Source organism: Rhincodon typus, chromosome 11, assembly GCF_021869965.1.
Source record: "Rhincodon typus isolate 14 chromosome 11, sRhiTyp1.1, whole genome shotgun sequence".
NCBI classification, from domain to species: Eukaryota; Metazoa; Chordata; class Chondrichthyes; order Orectolobiformes; family Rhincodontidae; genus Rhincodon; species Rhincodon typus.
The window spans coordinates 70,406,548-70,426,842 of record NC_063342.1 but is presented as its reverse complement, the minus strand read 5'-3'; the positions used below and the strand labels follow the sequence as shown (position 1 = coordinate 70,426,842).

The following is a 20,295-nucleotide window of genomic DNA, read 5'->3' as shown; positions in this document are numbered from 1 at the left end:
CCAGGAATAGGTCTCATAAACTTACGTTGCACCCCCTCCAAAGCCAGAGACCCAAACTGCACAAAATGATCCCGATGTGGTCTCACCGTATAGAATCGTAGCAGGACATCCCTGCTCCTGTACTCAAACCCTGTCACTATGAAGGCCACCATACCAAGTGCTACCATCACTGTTCGCATGCTTACCTTCAGCGACTAGTGCACAAGGACATTGAGGTCTCAACGTAGCTTCCTGTTTCCTAACCTATCACCGTTAAGATAATAATCTGCCTTCCTGTTTTTGTTTATCAAAATGATACCCTTGCATTTATCCACATTATACTTCACCTGGCTTGAATTTGCCCATTCACTCAACTTGTCCAAATCACACTGAAGCATCTCTGTGTTGTCCTCACAGCTCGCCCTCCCACCCATCCTGTGTGATCTACAAACTTGGAGATATTACATATATGTTGGGAATAGCTGGGGCCCAAGCACTGACTGTTGCAGCACCTCACTAGTTACTGCCTGCCTTTTGGGTAAAACACCCATTTATTCTGACTCTGTTTCCTGCCAACCAGTTCTCCATTCCCATGTCAGTAAACTACCCTCAATCCCCCTCACTTTCATTTTGCATGCTAATCTCTTAGGTACACCTATTGAAAGCCTTCTGAAAGTCCAAGTAAACCCATTCGCACTCTTCCCCCTTATCAACTCAGCTAGTTACATCCTCCAAAAATTCCAGTCGATTTGTCAAGCATGATTTTCTTTTCATAATTCATGCTGACTCTGCCCAATCTGGTCTCTGTTTTCCAGTTGCTCTGCTTTAAATCTTAGAATGATAACAGTATTTTCCCCACTACCAATATTTAGCCTAATGGCCTATAATTCTCTGTTTTCTCTCAATCACCTTTTTAAAATAACAGGGTCACAATTAACTACCTTCTAACATGTAGAAACTGTTCCACAGAGTCTAAAGAATCTTGAAAGATGACCATCAATGCATCCACTATTCCCAGGACCACTTCATTAAGTACTGTGTGGGATGTAAATTATCAGGCCTTGGGGATTTATCTGCCTTTAATCCTATCAATTTCCCCAACACTACTTCCCTACTATACTGGTTTCATTCAGTTCCTCCCTTTCACTAAAGTTTCCCAACATTTTTGGGATGTTATCTGTGTCCATCTTTATATGTATTTAACTGGTCTGCCACCTCTTTGTTTCCCATTATAACTTACCCTGTTTCTAACTATAAGGGGTACATTTGGCTTCACACCTCTTTTCCTCTTCATGCACCTATAGAAGCTTTTATATTTAGTTTGCACGTTCCCCACAAGCTTACTCTCAAACCCCATTCTCCCCCTTAATCAATCCCTCTGTCCATCTTTGCTGAAATCTAAACTACCCCCAATCCACGCGTCTGCTGCTTTTTTGATTAATTTGTATGCCCCTTCTTTGGATCTAATGCTATCCCTAATTTCGCTTGTTAGCCATGGTTGGGCCACATTTCCCATTTTATTTTTGTCCCAGACAGGAGTGAACAGTTGTGACAGTTTACCCATGTGCTGTTTTAATGTTTGCCATTGCTTATGCACCATCATCCCTTTAAGTAACGTTCCCTGATTTAACATAGCCAGCTCGCACCTCATACCACCCTAGCCTCCTTTGGATTCAGGATCCTAATCTGAGTCACCTACTACACTCTCCATTTAAGTAAAGAATTCTATATAACATTATGATTACTCTTCCTCAAAGGGCCTCACAAAGCTCGATTGCCAATCATTCCTGTCTCCTTTTACTCAAACATTCACTGTCCATACCTAAAATACAAATACTCTGTTCTCCGTCCTTGTGGAAATATCTCTCGAGTTTCTTTTGAGTTGGCCCAGTTTGGTAGTCCCATTCACCTTCTCTGTCATCAAAGACAGACCCTTGCTGAAATACCATTGAAAGCAGGAACCCCATGTCAATACTGCAATAACTTAGCACTCCAATTTCCTCCTCTCCTGAGTGTTGGTGAGTCAACAACGCAACCTGTATGCTGCTGAGCTATGGAGCCGCTGTTTTGGGTCTGCCACATCTTAGGGTAATTTAACAGATGTGTTAAAACTTAGGATATCCTTCTTTCATTGCTAACTGTTAGAATCCCTGCCTCTTCATTACTCACCTCCTTTTGTAAAACACTGTTCAAAGCAGAGTATGACAGGCCTTGTTAATATATTCAAAAATTTTTTGAACAGTTCATATCCATCTTATTTGTATGGCATTAATTTACAGAACTCATGCTTGATGCACTAAATGTTATTTAACTGATTAGTTATGCAGTGTTTTTCATATAGTGATTATAATTGAAAAACCTGGTCATTAGCTAGTTGCTTTATTGAGAGTTTTGTATTATCAAAAATGTTAATTCAAATATTTTAAATTCTTATGACTGTTGGGATAAATTCTGGACAGATGTTATAATCCAGAAAAATCCATAATATTGTAGATGTCAGATGTCAATTTCTTTGAGGTCCTAAAATGGATCTTTGCACAAAGAATCACTGGGGGATATATTACCTGTTCATCATGTCCTTTAAAATAATAAAATATGACTTTTTTTTTTAACAAAGTGCTCCTGTTTGCAATCTGAAATAGCTCCATACGCAACGTCTGGTCAGTTTTTGAAGTTTGACTTCCTCAGTACAGACACATTTTTATTTTCCCTTATGTGCTGTCCAGCTTTCCCATTCTCCCTCGTGTTCACTTTTTCACCTGCACTGGGCTCTGCAGCTGATTCTGATTCCCTACTTCGAGCTGTCACTCCTCAGACAAAATTAACAAAAATGATAATGCTGGCTAATACATAAGCATACTGTGTTTTATTTTTACTTTTAATACTTATAGTTAATATCTGTTTGTATTACACATGTCTGTAGGTCCCCAAATACCTTTCTCAGCAATGGGCTAAAGCAACAGGAAGAGGTGAAGTCGGAAAAATAAGGATAGCCAAGTAAGTGACCTTTATTCTGTCACAGAGTAGCTGTCAGAGGCTGATAAATGTGTTTTTAAATGATAAAGTGGTGAGCATGAAACTAATCTGCTTCCTCTTTCTATTTAACAGGAATCAAGGAAAAACTGAGGTAAGAGAATGCAAGAAAGGAAATACAATCGAAGGGATTTTTTGCCAGCTATCTCCTATCTGTCACCCCCAGATTTGTGTACTGTTTAAAAATAGCACAGATTTATCTCTTGCACTTGGTAGAGTGGCATGATAGGATTTAATCCAGGAGTGTCCTGCGCGGCCTGAATAGCACTTACATTTAAGAATGAACTCCTGTAACGTTTGTTCAACAACTACTAAAAGCTTATGACCTTAAAATTTCACCTGGATTGTACAATATTGTTCTTTGCATGTTATGCCTCTGCCCTTTCACAACACTTGACACCTAACTGGCCATGAGTAATGCTATGGGATTAGCATCTGCTAGTATTTCCTGTAGATGGCATGATTAAGTGTTTCTAGTACAAATGAGCATCATTATGACTCATTGTGATCATCATGAATGATATTGGAAATATTAATAGTAGACCTCTGCATTAATGTCTAAATGTCAGATCTTGAGAGGAGATCGTTTCTTACTAATTACTGAACGTTTTAGAAAAAATTGTTCCTGGCAGTTTTATTTGCATGCTTAAATGGAATGTAAAGCTAAATGTAGAATTTGCTTCTACATTATAATGTTGTTTGATGTTCTGACATCAAATTGAGAAGATTTCCTTCTCAGATTAAACTGACTGGGTTTTTCTTTTTCTTTCAAAAATAAGACTTCTAGGTGACCTCATTAAGGTTTTCAGAATGAGTGGGTTAGACAGGATAGATGTGAAGAGGATGTTTAACACTTATGGGAGAGTCTGAAATTGGGGGCTACAAATACAAAATAGTTTCTAAAGGGTTTACTGGAGACATCAGAAATATCTTGAACTTGGAGGTTAGTGGTTAGAATGTGGAACTGGATTCAACAGGAAGCATTTGAGGTAAGCAGCTTTCGGAATAAAGCTAGATGAGTAATTTAGAGTAAAGGTAATGCTGATAGGGTTAAAAGTGGTAAGTGAATGGGAGGGGACCTTTGGAGTATAAACACTCCAAACTAGTTAGGCACTTGATGACACTTAATGAGTGAAGACCAAAACACAGGCCACAGTGAGCAAAGAGTAATCAGATCAGGGCCTCCTTCTAGCTCTTCTGATGTGTATGTGAACAAATGGTGAAGGAACAATGGGATTGTTAGACAAGGGACTTAGTTGACAATCTAAGAATTAACTTTTTTTGTTTGTGCTGTATTTACAACTTTGTACCTTTTTACAATATGTAGAGTTAAGACAAAGGGTCAGTCATTGATCACTTTTACTAAAGGTATCCATCAGTTCAGAACAGATCAGTTGTCTTGTGTAGACATCATGGGAAACAAGATCTGTAGCCTCACAAAATAGTTGTCAAAAGTATAAACTTTTAATCACCCAAAGGCGGTTGCCTTGAATCAATCTGTTCAATGTGCCCACGCTCTGTGATAATGATTGTTGCCTGTTTGATCTCGTGTAATTACATGAGAGAGAGCCGTCTACTACTCCTGTCTTTGGACAGGTCAGGAATGGTCCCAAGACATCTTTGCGCAAATTGAAGTATAGGCCTCAGCTTAGTTGTTAGGTTTGATTGACAGCCAAATGTGAGACCTCTGTAGAGGAGGACAGGTCCTGTTTTTGGCTGGTAACTTGGTGGGCAGAGGCTTCCCTCACAGAATTATACAAACTGTAGCTCTTCCAAAACTCTGCCCACAACAAGTCCTGATCACCTGCTCCTGCACTTGCTAATGTAAATTGGCTGTCGCTCCAGCAAGATTTAAAAATTCTCATCCATAAGGCATAGGAGTAGAAGTAGGTCATTCAGCCTATAGAGTCTGCTCTGCCATTCAGTGAGGTTGTAGCTGATCTGACACTTTGACATTTCTTACTAAAGAAATAGAGTATAAAAGTGTGAAGTGTTGCTGCAACTGTACAAGGCATTAGTGAGACCTGGAGAACTGCGTACAATTCTGGCACCCTTACTTGAGGGATGTAGTTGTATTAGAGGCAGTTCAGAGGAGGTTTGCTAGATTGATTCCAGAGATGAGGGGTTTGTCTTCTGAAGAAAGATTGAGCAGTTTAGGCCTATATTGTCTGGAGTTAAAAAGAATGAGAGGAGATCGAATTGAAGTGTGTAAGGTGCTCAAGGGGATTGACACAGTAGACGTGGAGAGAAGTTTCCTCTTGTGAGGCAATCTGGAATGAGAAGTCATAGTTTTAGATTAAGGGGTAGCAGGTTTAAAACTAAGATGAGGAGAAATTAATTCTCTCAAATGTTCATGAATCTGTGGAATTCGCTACCTCAGAATGGGGTAGATGCTGGGATATTGAGTAGGTTTAATGAGGAGATAGATGTTTAATTTGTTACGTGTTCAAGGGTTATGGACAGTGGGCAGGAAAATGGAGCTGAGCCCAAGATGAAATTAGTCATGATCCTATTAAATGGTGGAGCAGGCTTGAGGGGCTGAATGGCCTACTTCTACTTCTGGTTCTTACGGGCAAGTATTATGTATTGGGTAGAGTGGAGGAATATGTATATTTCACTTATACTCTTTACTATTCATTTGTCCATCTTATGCAAGTAAAACTGGTTTTGGTCCAGAGATTTGAACTTTTGTATGGTAGGTTTTTATGTTCAGTCTGCTTTGTAGAAAAGACAAGAATTACTTGGTATCTTGTGATCTGTTTCCACAATTGGCATACTCGGTTATGATTCACCCTATCTTTCTATTTCCTTCTAACCCTACGTGATCTCCTCCAATTCTGTCTTTTGTGTACCCCAACTCTTCATTCCTCCATTGGTGCCAGGGGCGTCCTCTGTCTGGGCCCTCAGCTCTCAGTTCCCTCCCTGCGTTTCTCCATCTCTGTTGCCTTAAACCGTACGTCTATAACCAAGCTTTTGTCACATCCTAATATCTTTTTATGTAGTTCAGTGATAAACTTCTCCTACAAACCACATTAGGATATTTTGTTACATCCAAATCTCTCTATAAAGGCAGTTTGCTGTTGGTTATGCAAAAGTTTGAGTGATACTAAATCTAAGGAAGTATTTTATGTTGAAACCTGAACTGTTGACTGTGCATCCTTTCTGTCAGAAAAAGATGGCTTGCCCAGAGCAAAGGGCAGAAGCCAAGCCCTTAATAGTAGAAGAAAACATATTTTCTGCTAGTCTGATATGTTGTATCACAAGCCTTAGATTCCAGACTTTTGGCCCAAACTCTCAAAATGAGGAGCAAATATTCAAAATTAGAGAGACTATTTTTACATCTATTAGCAGCTGAAGTAGTCCAGTCATACCACTTCCACGTTTTGTAGCAAAGCCTCAGTCTCCATCGCGCAAGTTCCAAAGAGGCCAACTTTGACAAGGGAATCACTGAGATATCCACCTTCTTCCTCAACTGAGGATTCCCCAGCACCGTTATCGACAGGGCCCTCAGCCGGGTCAGACCCATCTCCCGCACTTCCACCCTCACCCCGTCTCTTCTCTCCCACAACAGTGATAGGGTTCCCCTTGTCCTTGCCTACCATCCCACCAGCATCCACATCCAGAAAATCATCAGCCGCCATTTCCGCCACCTCCAGCAAGACGCCACCACCAGACACACATTCCCTTCCCCTCCCCTCCCCTCCCTTGCCCGCTTTCCGCAGGGACTGTTCCCTCTGGGAAACCCTAGTCCACACCTCCTTCACCCCCAACACCTCCCCACAGCCCTACGGCACCTTCCCCTGTAACCGGCGAAGGTGCAACACCTGCCCATTTACCTCCTCCCTCTCCAGTATCCAAGGGCCCAAACATACCCACCAGGTGAAGCAACACTTCACCTGCACTTCCCAGAATCTAGTCTACTGCATTCGCTGCTCACAATGTGGTCTCCTCTACATTGGGGAAAGCATAGATTGGGTGACCGCTTCGCAGAACATCTACATTCTGCTCACAAAAAGGACCCTGAGCTACCTGTTGCCTGCCACTTTAACACACCACCCTGTTCCCTGGCCAACATCTCTGTCTCAGGCTTGCTTCAGTGTTCCAGTGAAGCTCAGTGCAAGCTGGAAGAACAACACCTCATTTTCCGCTTGGGGACCTTGCAGTCCTCCGGACTTGATATCGAGTTCAATAACTTTAGGGCCTGAACCCTCCCATGTCCTAGACCCCTACCCCACACACCAGGTCTTGTTATCACATAGCCTGCCATTACACACTACCTATTGTTAGCCACTAACATTCTCCATTTACCGGCTATTCACCCTCCTAGCCAGTTCGTTATCAACTCCTTTGTCTGTCCAATTGTTCTGTCTCTTTGGGCTCTACCCCTGCCCATCATTTACTCCTTACCCCCTCCCCCTCCCCATCTTCTGCATATAAACTGACATTTTCCTAGCTACCATCCGAGGAAGGTCACTGGACCCGAAACATTAACTCTGATTTTTTTCTTCACAGATACTGCCAGGCCTGCTGAGCTTTTCAGCAACTTCTGTTTTTGCACTTGTCTGATTATGTTTCTGTCAATTCTGAAAGGCTATTCAAACAGTCCCATTACCCTTTACTTCCCCTGAAAAATTTTCTCTTTTTTTATTGATTCCCTTTTGAAAGTCCCATCACTCTTTCAGACAATTACAGGAATCTTTCAGCGAGTAACTTACCTCCTGATTTCCCAAAGCCTGTCCACCATCTACAATGCACAAGTCAGGAGTGTGATGAAATGCTCCTCACTTGCCTGGATGACTGCAGCTCCAACAACACTCAAGAAACTAGACATCATCCAGTATAAAGCTGACTGTTTAACTGGCACCCCATTTGCCACTTTCAACATTCACTTCATCTACCACTGACAGTAGTCGCAGTATGTACCATTTACATAATTCAGGAATTCACTAAGGCTGCATAGATGGCACCTTTAAAACCCATGACCACTATCACCTAGAAGGACAAGGGAAGCATATACATGCGAACACCACCAGCTGCAAGTTCCCCTTCAAGCGACTCTTCATCCTGACTTGGGAATACATTGCTGTTCCTTCAGTGTTGCTGGGTCAGAATCCTGGAGATTTCTCTGTAACAGCATTGTGGGTGTACCTGTGCCAAATGGTACAGAAGTTCGGGAAGGCAGCTCACCACCACCACCTTGTGGGTGTAACCAGGGATGGGTGATCAATGGCCATCAAAGCCAGGAAATCCACATCCCATGAATAAATTTTTTTAAAATCTACATCTCAACAACTTGCTATGTGAAAAAGAAAACTCTTCACCCCTCCCTCTGGTTGTTTTGCTGTAGTTTCTCCAGACATGATTCACAACTCCAGCCTTACATCTTTTAAGGATTATTTTCCTACAGTACAGCCTGTGTTTAAGCCAAATTAAATTCTTCAAAATGACACAGTATTTGCCATTGTACAAACTTTGAAGTTTTTAAAGTTGAATGTAAAGCAGAACTATTGCCAGAATTTTGGTAAGTCAAGGCAGTGGACGTTGCCAGGATTTTGCATGTGGAAAATATGTGTGCTGATAAATTGATGTATTTTCCAAATGCAATTTTGAAAAGAAAACAGAGCAAACCACTTTACTACACGATTATGCCAAGGATTATATGATTGTTTTGAATCTTATACAGGAGAATGTATTTGTTTGATATTTCTAGATCCCTGGGCACTGGTTTAAACTGTTGGATTTTATATCATCTTAAGATAACTTCAAAATGTATTTACTGGTTGGTGTAACATAACTCATTAAATTCAAACCTAAATTAATGAGCTGGGGAAAAAGTGCTTGGTAAATCCTGAACAGGATAACAAATAATTTGTTTGAGATACTAGATTGGGAATATGGCTGAGAAAGAGATTAATTATGGATGCGACAGCGAGGAGGAGGAATGCCTTAAAAAAGTCAGTGCACCAAAAAGCAAGAGGAACCTTAATGGTGGAAAGAATATGTATTTAGCTTAAAATGTCTTGTTTTTCTTGTCATGCTTGAACTATTTACTCCACCTTTTTATATTCCCAACCGTTTTTTTATTAATGCCCTTAAACTCTGTCAATTCTATGCACTTGTGAAAGTATGAAGTTGCACACCATGCAATCAACTGAATTTAAATATTTAACTCCCCTTGTCTTGGGTGGAAATATCAGGCCTGACTTCGTTCAGACCCTAGCTAGCACCTTGGGTGAAGGGGCAACTTATAGTTTTCACCGCTACATGTTATGTAGTTTGTTTACTCAGGTAGCAATTGTTTCATAAGTTAGCAGCGCCCTTTTAAAAATTATATAGAACCTTTTGCAGATTGTAACCAGCTCAGTATTGCACAGCTGTGTATTTTAAATTACATGAAATTGAATGGGGATAAGTATAAAATCTGAATCCTTTAAACAATTCTTGAATTGTGCTACTATTTTCTTGAACTAAATTAGCACAGCAATGAGAGCATAAAAATGTTTGGCTATCCTGTTTACAGTGTGTCCCAGAATCCGAAGAACCTACTTGTATTAAAAGCAGATGTTTATGTGGACTGATGTTTGATTCAGTGGATCAAATCAGTAGATCTTAAAAACAGCAAACCACGATGGCTTCAATTTAGAACTGTAATGTAACAAACATAAACTTCACCATCTTTTCCATCTTTGTACCAATGAGGTACCCAGTGTGGGCCTTCTGTTTACCAGCTTTACTCTTTTATTTCTCAATTTGCATTATCCAGTCTATTTTCAGATCTTCCAGTTGACTCCCAGCATATTTTCATGAAATATTTCATCATCATGTGATAGAATTTATAGATTCTGAACTATTTTTTATAGCCGAGAATTCTATATTTTAACTACTGTCTGTGCAAAGATGGTGCAAACATGCTTAATTTTTTTTGCAGTCATAAATTTGTACCTTTTTGTTTTTCTGAATCATGGCAGTAGCCTGTTAGTTACCTTTTAGTCCTTAATAACCAAAACCTCTGTCATGGTGCGCCTTAATCTTCTCAGTTCTACTAAACGAATCCCTAGCTTCTCAAGTCTGTCTTCATATCAGTAGGCAGGCTGAAATATTAAAAGCTACCAGATTAATCATTGTTGTTGATTTTATTTGCCTGTGTGAAAGCCAGGTTGCTAGGCTGCAGATGACTTGTATAATTGTGTGACTGGAGTCTTTGACGTTGGATACAGAAGCTAAATATGTTTTTGTGAGAGGAATCAGGACAAGGAAGCAGAATAGTCTGTCTAGGTTGTTGCTTTGGGATTTCAATATGTGGCTTTGTATCTCGTTATAGAGCCATGAGATCCTAGAATGACTACAACACAGGAGGAGGATATTTGGCCCATTGAGTCTGTTCTGTCTCCCTGTAGAACAATCCTGTCAGTACAGTTCCCTGACTGTAGTCCTATAGCCCTGCTCATTTACTTCCTTCATGCTCATCCAATTTCCAGTTGAAATCATTGATCATCTCTGCTTTCACTGCCCTCGTAGAGTTCCATATTATTACCATTTGCTGTGTGAAGCAAGTTCTTCCATGTATTTGCCCACCCACATTAATAGAACAAAGAAAATTACAGCACAGGAACAGGCCCTTTGGCCCTCCAACCCTGCGCCGATCCAGATCCTCTATCTAAACCTGTTGCCTATTTTCCAAGGATCTGTATCCCTCTGCTCCCTGCCCATTTATGTATCTGTCTAGATACATCTTAAATGACCTATCGTGCCTGCCTCTACCACCTCTGCTGGCAACACGTTCCAGGCACCCACCACCCTCTGCGTAAAGAACTTTCCACACATATCTCCCTTAGACTTTTCCCCTCTCACCTTGAAAGCGTGACCCCTAGTAATTGAGTCCCCCACTCTGGGGGGGGAAAAAAGCTTCTTGCTATCGACCCTGTCTATACCTCTCACGATTTTGTAGACCTCAATCAGGTCGCCCCTCAACCTCCGTCTTTCTAATGTAAATAATCCTAATCTACTCAACCTCTCTTCATAGCTGGCGCCCTCCATACCAGGCAACATTCTAGTGAACCTCCTCTGCACCCTCTCCAAAGCATCCACATCCTTTTGGTAATGTGGCGACCAAAACTGTACGCAGTATTCCAAATGTGGTCGAACCAAAGTCCTATACAACTGTAACATGATCTGCCAACTCTTGTACTCAATACCCCATCCGGGGGTATTGAAACAACCTTAACTGTGTATTCCCTACTGCTTGTGCAGTTAGCTGATGGAATAGCTTTTCTTTACTGCGTTCTCTAATTCTGTCATAATCTTTACATCTATCAACTTTCTCTTTGCTAAGAATGTAAAATTTCTTCAGAGAATAAAGTACAAAACCTACCATTTACATGTTATAATTTTAAAGAGAAATTTTTGCCAAAAAAATTAAAAGTACGTAGGACTAATTTAATGTCCAATATACCGAATAAAAGCTTGTGAGGTAAGCTGACCTCAATTACAGTAGCATACAATATATTGTTAGCTATTTAATGTGTTCTTTAATGACCCAATTGAAACCAATGTCTATCTTGCCATTCCCCATTCCAAGCAAGGAGTGGCAGATGGAGTTTAATTGAATTTAAAATGTGAGGTGCTGCATTTTTGGAAAGGCAAATCAGGGCAGGACTTATATACCTAATGGTAAGGTCTGAGGGTGTGTTGCTGAACAAAGAGATCTTGGAGTGCAGGTTCATAGTTCCTTGAAAGTAGAGTGGCAAGTAGACAGGGTAGTGAAGAGAAGGTGTTTGGTATACTTGTGTTTATTGGTCAGTGCATTGAGTGTAGGAGTTAGGAGGTCATGTTGCAGCTGTACAAGACAATGGTGAGGCCGCTGTTGGAATACTGCATTCAATTCTGGCCTCCCTGCTCTAGGGAAAATGTTGCGAAACTTGCAAGGGTTCAGAAAAGATTTACAAGGATGTTGCCAGGGTTGGAGGGTTTGAGCTATAGGGAGAGGCCGTATAAGCTGGGGCTGTTTTCTCTGGAGCGTTGGAGGCTGAGGGGCGACCTTATAGAGGTTTATAAAATCATGAGGGGCATGGATAGAGTAAATAGTTCAAGTCTTTACCCCAGGGTAGGGGAGTCCAAAACAAGATGGCATAGTCATAAGGTGAGAGAGGAAAGATTTAAAAGGCACCTAAGGGGCAACGTTTTCACGCAGACAGTGGTATCTGTATGGAATGAGCTGTCATAGGTGTTGGTGGAGGCTGGTACAATTACAACATTTAACAGACATCTGAATGGGTACGTGACTAGGAAGGGTTTAGAGGGATATGGGTCAAACACTGGCAAATGGGACTAGATTAGGATATTTGGTTGGCATGAATGAGTTGGACCAAAGGGTCTGTTTCCATGCTGTACACCTCTATAATTCTATATATCTTTTAAATGTTCCTTGGAAGTAATTACCTTCTGACTTCTATACCATTCTATGGCAGTAGCAGGATGCTGTATAATTTGTGTGTTTCCAACTCCATTGGCAGTGGATTTATTGGAGGGAGCAGTGGAGCTTGTAATTATTTAAAGTGTTAGGATTTGGAACTTTCACCTCATGTGACTTCTGGCCTTCATTAGATTATTTCAAGTTTTTGTGAATTAAAACCAGTCTTTTCCTGCTCATCACTAGTAAAAAGTGTGCGGTCTCGTACAAATTGCATCTACATGTGACTCGCGTTAGACTGAATTTTATATGTTTATATGTTCTACGTGGGAAGGTTAATGTGGATTTTGATTGAGAAATAGGAACAGGAGTTAAGCATTCAGTTCTTCGAGCCTGCCCCATGCCCCATACAATCATGGCTCATCATTTATCCTACCTTTCATTCCCTTCATCCCAATAATCCTTAATGTCATAGGTAATCAGAAATCTTCCAATCTCCACCTTAAACATACTCAAACACTGAGGTCCCACAGCCCTCTATGGTAGAGAATTCTAAATGTTCACAACCCTCGGAGTTAAAAAACAAAAAAAAAAAATTTTATCTGAATCTCAAGTTAAGGCATACTTTTAAGTTTACCTTCACTAGAATAGAAAACCCCCCTACCCAAAAACTGCTAAATACCAGGCAATAGCTTTCATCTGGTGTTTCCTGCATTCCACCTCCCTACTAATTCTCAGCTTTCAAAATAATCAGGGAAATGGCATAAAACCTATTAAAAAATGGGAGCAGAAATAGCCACTTGATTCTGCCTGCCATCCCCATTCAATAAAAAAAGGCTGTTCTTCTATTTCAGATGCACCTTCCTCCACTATTCCATGTTTTAATTATTCTTTAGTGGGATATGAACATCACCAGCAAGGATTGTTTTTTTTTTTGAGGAAGTCTCAACCAGACTGAATAGAGGGGAACCAGTAGGTCTGTTGTATTTGGATTCCAGAAGGTGTTCAACAAGGTACCTTCCCGAAAGGTTGTCATAAGAGCCTGTGTTGTTGGAGGTACTATATTGGCCTGGGTAGAGAATTGATAGGAAACAGCAAGTGGGGATAAGGGCCTCTTCTTCAGAATGGTGACTTGTGACCATTGGGGTGGCACAGGGATAAGTGCTGGGACTGCAACTGTTCACAATAGATTAATGAGTTGGAAGAATGCACTGTAGCTGATTTACAGATGACACAAAAATAGTTGGAAAGGCAGTTTGCAAGAGAGATGCAAACAGTTTACAGACACCAATCTGGAGTACAATAAGCAGTTTTAGTCCCCTTATTTCGGGAAAGATATCATTTTATTGGATGCAGTTCAGAGAAAGTTCACTCGGGTAATACCTGGAATGGAAGGATTGTCTCTCAAACAAAGGCTAAACAGCTTGAGACTCTACTCACTGGAGTTTAGAAGAATGAGAGACCATCTCCTTGAAACATAAAGGATTTTTAAGGGACTTGATGGTAAATGCTGAGAGGATATTTTCCCTCCTGGGAGAGTCTAGGACCAGAGGGCATAGTCTTCAATTGGTGCCCCTCTATTCTGAGACTGAGATAAGGAGGAATTTCTTCTCTCAAAAGGTGAAGTGTTTTTGGAATGCCTTGCTGCAGGGGGTGTGGGGATGTCGTAATAGTATATATTTAAGGCTGAGATAGATTCTTGATCACCAGGGGAATTACGGTTATGGGGAAACACAGCAAAGTGGACTTGAGGAATGTAGGATCAGCCATGATTCTGTTAGATGCCTACTGCTGTTCCTACTTCTTACAGTTTTATGGAATCTGTTAACTCTGCTTCTCTCTCCAGATCATGTTAGGTTTCTCCAGCACTTCTTGTTTCTTTTTATTTCCACATAACTCTTGTTTAGTCTGCCATTGAGTCTCTTCAGTCAGGAGCAGCGTTGATAATGATGTTGTTTGCCTGCTGCTTTTGTGTTTGTTGGATTTTTATTATTGCCGTTGTTTTGTTTCCAGACAATATTTAGTTTCTGTCTTTCTAATTACTGTTCAAAATATCTACTTATCTTTAGTTTTGGCTTTGAAATACATCAGAATAGTTCCTTTTTTCCCCAATGTAGATATTTTGTCTAGTTCAATAAGTTATTTAATCAACTATTGAAGGCTGAAACCTATGCAGTCACTCAAGGTACTGGGTGATTTGTAAATGTCTGTTTCTTACAAGTTTGTTAAAACGGTACAGAATCTTGTAATTTAAGAAAACCTGATGTTGCCTCTATTAAAGTTGCGCATGCATCAAATCTTTGCTGTTATATTTTGTGTTTCCATTCTGAATGGTGATGCAGTGAAATTGTAGCAGCTAATTTGGGTACCTTTGTTTATCAGGTTTCCTTTACTCTAAATGAAGAGCTCGCAAGTATCCAAAATACCAGCGGGAAGGGTGAACCAATTAGTGCACCCCGGGAGCATCCATTCACAATGCAGAGCGTTGGAGGACAGACACTGTCAGTTTTCACAGAAGGACCGTCAGGTGGGAATAATAAAATGTGTAAATATACCTGATGTTCTGTTGTATTATGGAACAGAAACGGAAATAGCTGGAGAACCTCAGCAGATCTGGCAGCATATGTAGACAGGAAACAGAGTTAAACTTTTGAGGTCCAGTTTCCTTTCCTCACGACTTAGTTTCAGATTTACAGCATTCGCAGTTCTTTTTTTTTTGTATAATGACTGGTTAATAGTTGCATATATTCTATGTCCTCCTAAGATTGATGAGCTTAATAAAAAAAAAAATGAAGTTTGTGGTTGTGACCTGGGAAAACTTCATGTTTTGGTTATACCCGTTACACATTTTAAAGAACCAGCTGGTTACTGGTTGACAACACTATGCAATTACATGAAATCTTTTCAAACTCCTTTATGTCTGTAGGATGATTGATTTTTAATGCAAGTGTGATGATAAAATTCAGAAATTAATTTAGTTGGACAAATCATTTTAGTGATTCCAATTTTAAAAATTCCAATTGTTTTATGGGTTGAACAGAAAAATTACGACTCATCAAAATTGGATCAGGAATTGTACATCTTCCTCAACCAAATTGCTGCAGGCCTGCGGTACTAGTTATCAGTATTCCAGCCAGCATTAGCTTATTTCACATAAGTTCCAGTTTGTGTAGTTCACCTCCATTTTGAGAGTTTAGATTCCATTCCAGAATACCAAAAAGCTTAATGATTAAAGCCAGTTAGATAATACTGCCATTGCTTAATGGGATGGAAAGTGCTGGCAGATTTTTGATTTTGATACTGAGAGCATTCCCTATTAGCTCAAGAAAAGTCAAGGGGAGGTGAAGTGGTCTTCAAGTGCAGGCGGTAATTAGATATTTACAAATAAATAATTCTGTCCCTCTTTTTAAGCTGTACAATATATCTTTTTAACATAATTTCATTATAAATTCCTTCATCCCTTCGCAATGGAAGTACCTCAGTAGATGTGTTATGCTGTCAATGCATCACCTTCCCATGAGGTGAGGTAATAATTACAGCATGTCAAGCAGTGGCAGGTAGTTTCCATTGTAGATGTGGATATAGAAACATGTGATTGGAAATATTAGCAAAAAGCGCACCCAGGCATTAGATTTTTTTTTCAAAATGTGCAACACCTAGCAATGGAGGTGGAGTCTTTCGTGTTGGAGAAAATAAGGGGTCAGGCATTCAACTTGGATCTTGGAGGTAATGAAGTATTGCAAGTAGTCTGTTTCGACCTGATCTTGTCCCTCATCCATATTATGATCACTGCTTCTACCCAGTCAAATTTGATATGACCATCCTTGAAGTTGAACCAATACATTTATATAAATGGTGCAACTGGAGTCATGGGGCTTGATTATTAGCACATTCCTCCCATCACAATTGTAACAATATATGTAAATAAGTTGATGGAAACAGAGGATAAAGTTTGTACATCAGAGTTTTTATAGCATGGAAAGAGGCCCTTCAACCCATCACATCTGCTCCTATCATCACATATCCATCTATTCTAATTCTATTTAACACCACTTGGCCTGTAGCTTTGTATGCTATGGAGTTTCAAGTGTTCATATGTTTCCCCCAACCCTTCCAATGCCAACGAAGATCGGGCTTGTCAAGGATCGAGCCTACTTTCAGATTTCATCTAATCCTGTCATACCTGTATCTTCGGATGTGCCTCCTTTTATTGAGGTTTGCTGCCATGGCTGCATCCTGACATTTGTGTAGTGGTGATGGATTCTTATAAGGTGAGGGTGCTTGTCACTTCTGCTTCGACACTTTTCCAACCAGACTAGGGACCGGCATTTGGCAGAGTTCTGGTTTTGTCCAGAAGCAGCAAGCACTTTCTCCTCCTACACCCCAATCACAATTAGGCAGCAGAACATCTAGGGTGTCTGCACTTCCCCTAGCAAGGAAGCAACATCAGGGAGGATGACTTGGAGATCAGCATCCATGCAGGAATCGGCAAGCAGCATTGGTGTTCCTGCATCATTTCAACCGTGGGAAGTTGTTACTCCACACCGTGTAATCATTCACATCATCAACATGTCCATGAAGCCAAGGCTCCACATGTCCATTGCAGAACCAGCTTCAATCTCTGCTAGTGATACATTGAAGAAAGCCATAAAGATGTAGTATAAGTTGGACAACTTCCACTAACATTGCTTGGTTAAAATCCTGGGCATCACTTGGACGGGTAGCGAGGCCAATGAAGAAGTGCTGCGCAGGATTGGCTAGAGGTGGCCGACAGGACATAATTGCAGAGAAATGACTGAAATTGGCAGGGCATATTCTCGATCTCTCAGATGTATCCCCTACCAGAGTGGCGTTAGAATGGATGCCAGTCAAACGAGGGCTGGTGAAATACCTTGAAAAAGGACCTTCAAGAGTGAGACACCACTTGGATTGGAATGAAAGAGATTGTGTTGAACTGGGGCCAGTGGCAGAGCCTTTCTGCCCATTGTCCTGCACAGAACCAGAAGAACTAAGTTTAAGTGTGTCCTCCCTGAGGCTCCATGGTACAGACCTTTGAAACCCAGGGAAAACAAGATATATCTCTGTTGCCATGGATTGTATGTGGTTGGTTGAATGAGGGTTAGCATTTCCTATGCTTTATAAAGGAGGTTGAAAAATCTGCCTGTGAATTTCAAATTTAGCCGTTACAGCTTAGCTCAGTTGCTAGCATTCTTGCCTCCAAGTCAGTCATTGATTCAAGTTCCATTATGGACACAAGAACCTCAGTTGAATCCTCAATGTATTGGGGGTTGTCAGAGGAATGCCCTTTAAATGAAGAATGAAACAGAGGGTCTTTCTGATAAAACAGGTAGAGAAGATCCTATGGATCTTCTGATCCCATTTTGATGAATGAGGAGCTCTTCTTGTGTCCTGACCCCTTTCTGGTAACTATCATCCCAAGAAACTAATTAGCTGCTCATTATTTCCTTTGACATTTGTGGAATCTCTCAGTGCATAAATTGGTTAACAGTTTTGTCTGTGCGACACTAATTACTGCTCTTTGTAATCCATAATTGTTAGTTGTTTGGGCTGCTGTAAAGATATAAATTCATGTTGTTACATTTAATAATTTTCTTTAAGTAGAAAATGAATGCATTAAGATATTTGTTCTGTATGATTTTATTTCATTATTTGAGCATTCATTTGTTTCTGCGTTCATTAGGATACATAAATTTAAATCTGATCTGCAGCTTTTACAATGTTTTGCCTTTTGTTATTTTTAAGGCTCAGTATTCCTAAATGTTGTTGAAGTTATTTAATTAAACCAAATAAACTTCGCATATTGGGTTAAAATGTTTTTAAATATTCAAAAATCATTTATCAAAAGAATCTTTTACATTTATCAGTTCAACCTCTACAGTCTCCTTCCCATCTCTCTCCTCTTCACCGTTTCTTCTCCTTACCACCTTGATCTTTTCCTTTTGATCTAACAATGTTGAAGCTGATGAATTGCTTTCAGTGCACGTTTTGTTTAGTATTGATGTTTCTGTTTGTTGTGAATTGCTTTGTTTAATTGGCGTACTTTGTCTTCCATTTCATTTGAGTTGGTTTGCCAGCTTGGGTTGGGAAGGTGTGATAACCAGCATTTACAGAAAGCAAATGAAGGTGCTGGGCTAATGTGGGCACTTAGCAGTGCTTGAAATTGTCAAATGTGCAGTGCTAAACATTTTTAGAGCTAAGGGAATCAGAGCTAATTTCATTTTACAAACACATTGTCCTTGAACAACATCAGTTTTGTACATTTTGGAAAATTACTTGTCAAGACTACTTTGACAATTCCCCTGATGCTACAGACCTAACTATTTAGTGAGTTCGGGTGCCTGTAATTGCAGAATCCGGATCACCACCTTGAATGAAATGGTTAATAGAAAGCTCAGAGCATTGATTTGTACTCTGGCTCCAAAATCAGAACGTGTAGTATTGTTTCATGTAAAAATGCTAATTGATGACCTGTGCATTGGGTGCAGCATCTCACTTTTGAATGTAGTTTTGAGTCACTCGAATAACACAATGTATGCCAAGCCCCTGATAATTCCTTTCTGAATTGAAAAAATTACTGTAAATTGTGGGAGCACTGTCTCCAACATAATTTGACATTTACTTTGCAATGTAGCATGTAGGATGTCTATCATTTAGCAAGACTCCTGTTTTACCTCTTCCCCTATAAACAAATAGATTAGAATCTATATAGATTAGAAGCAAGAGTCTGCTATTATTGAGTCTTGCACCTCATATAGATTGGTCACGATTTGCATTTATAAGTGCAACATTTTTGATGTTCAAAAGCTGCCTCCCTGTGTCACCTTCATAGCAAAGGCTGCTCTTAGTTCAGTAGTATTGCAAATAATAAACCTGATTATGTTCCCAAGATGGTTTAAATGCAGTTCCTTGCTCAATCTCACAAACGTGTTATGATATGCCAGTAATTTTTAAAAGATTGAAATTAGGAACAGGAGAAAGCCATTCAGCCTATTTAACATGATCCTAGCTGATCCTCCATCTCTGTTCTCTACTCCTCTCTCCCCATACCCTTTGACACCTTTAGCCTCTAGAATCTATCTGTTTTTTCTTAAATATATTCAGTGACTTGACCTCTACGATGTTGTATAATAGAGAATTCCACAAAGTTCACCACCGTCTGAGTGAAAACAATACTTTTTAATTCAGTTTCAAGGCCTATTGCATATCCTGACACCCCTGGTCCCATAGCTACGGGAAACATCATCCCTGCATGCAGTCGGTCCAACCCTGTCAGTTTTTTAATGTTTCAATGTGATCACCTCTCATTCTTCTTAACCTCTGTGAATACAAATCAGTCGACCCGATCTCTCCTCGTGTGACGAACCTTCCATCCTAGGAATCTGCATGTGAATCTTTGTTGCACTTGTTGTATATCTGTTCCTTGGTCAGGAGACCAAAACTGCATGCAGTACTTGAGATGTGGTCTCCCCAAGGACCTGAACATCTGCAGATGACATACTTGTTCTTGCACTCCCACCGTGTTACATATTCACTCTAATATCATATTTTTAGAAGGTGTATCTTGCGGCATGGTGGCTCAGTGGACAGCATTGCTGCCTGACGCTACCAGGGACTCGGGTTCGATTCCAGCCTCGGGCAACTGTGCAAACTCCACACAGGCGTATCCACATGGGTTTCCTCCGGGTGCTTCTGTTCCCTCCCACAGTCCAAGGATGTGCAGGTTATGTCGATTGGCCATGGGAAATACAGGGATAGGGTAGGGGGTAGATCTGGGTTGGATGCTGTTCGGAGGGGAGGTGCAGACTCGATGAGCTGAATGGCCTACTTCCAAACTGTGGGGATTCTATGATTCT

General features: G+C 40.4%; 1 protein-coding gene across 2 annotated transcripts in view; it reads left to right on the top strand.

Moving 5' to 3' along the window:
- LOC109937412 (general transcription factor IIF subunit 2) overlaps positions 1 to 20,295 on the top strand; it is a 103,072-nt gene that overhangs the window by 16,767 nt on the left and 66,010 nt on the right. For both annotated transcript variants that reach the window (XM_048602904.1, XM_048602903.1), the window contains exons 2-4: positions 2,903 to 2,976; positions 3,088 to 3,106; positions 14,804 to 14,948. In XM_048602904.1, coding sequence (XP_048458861.1) covers positions 2,903 to 2,976; positions 3,088 to 3,106; positions 14,804 to 14,948 — 238 coding nt within the window. The remainder of the gene's footprint in view (positions 1 to 2,902; positions 2,977 to 3,087; positions 3,107 to 14,803; positions 14,949 to 20,295) is intronic.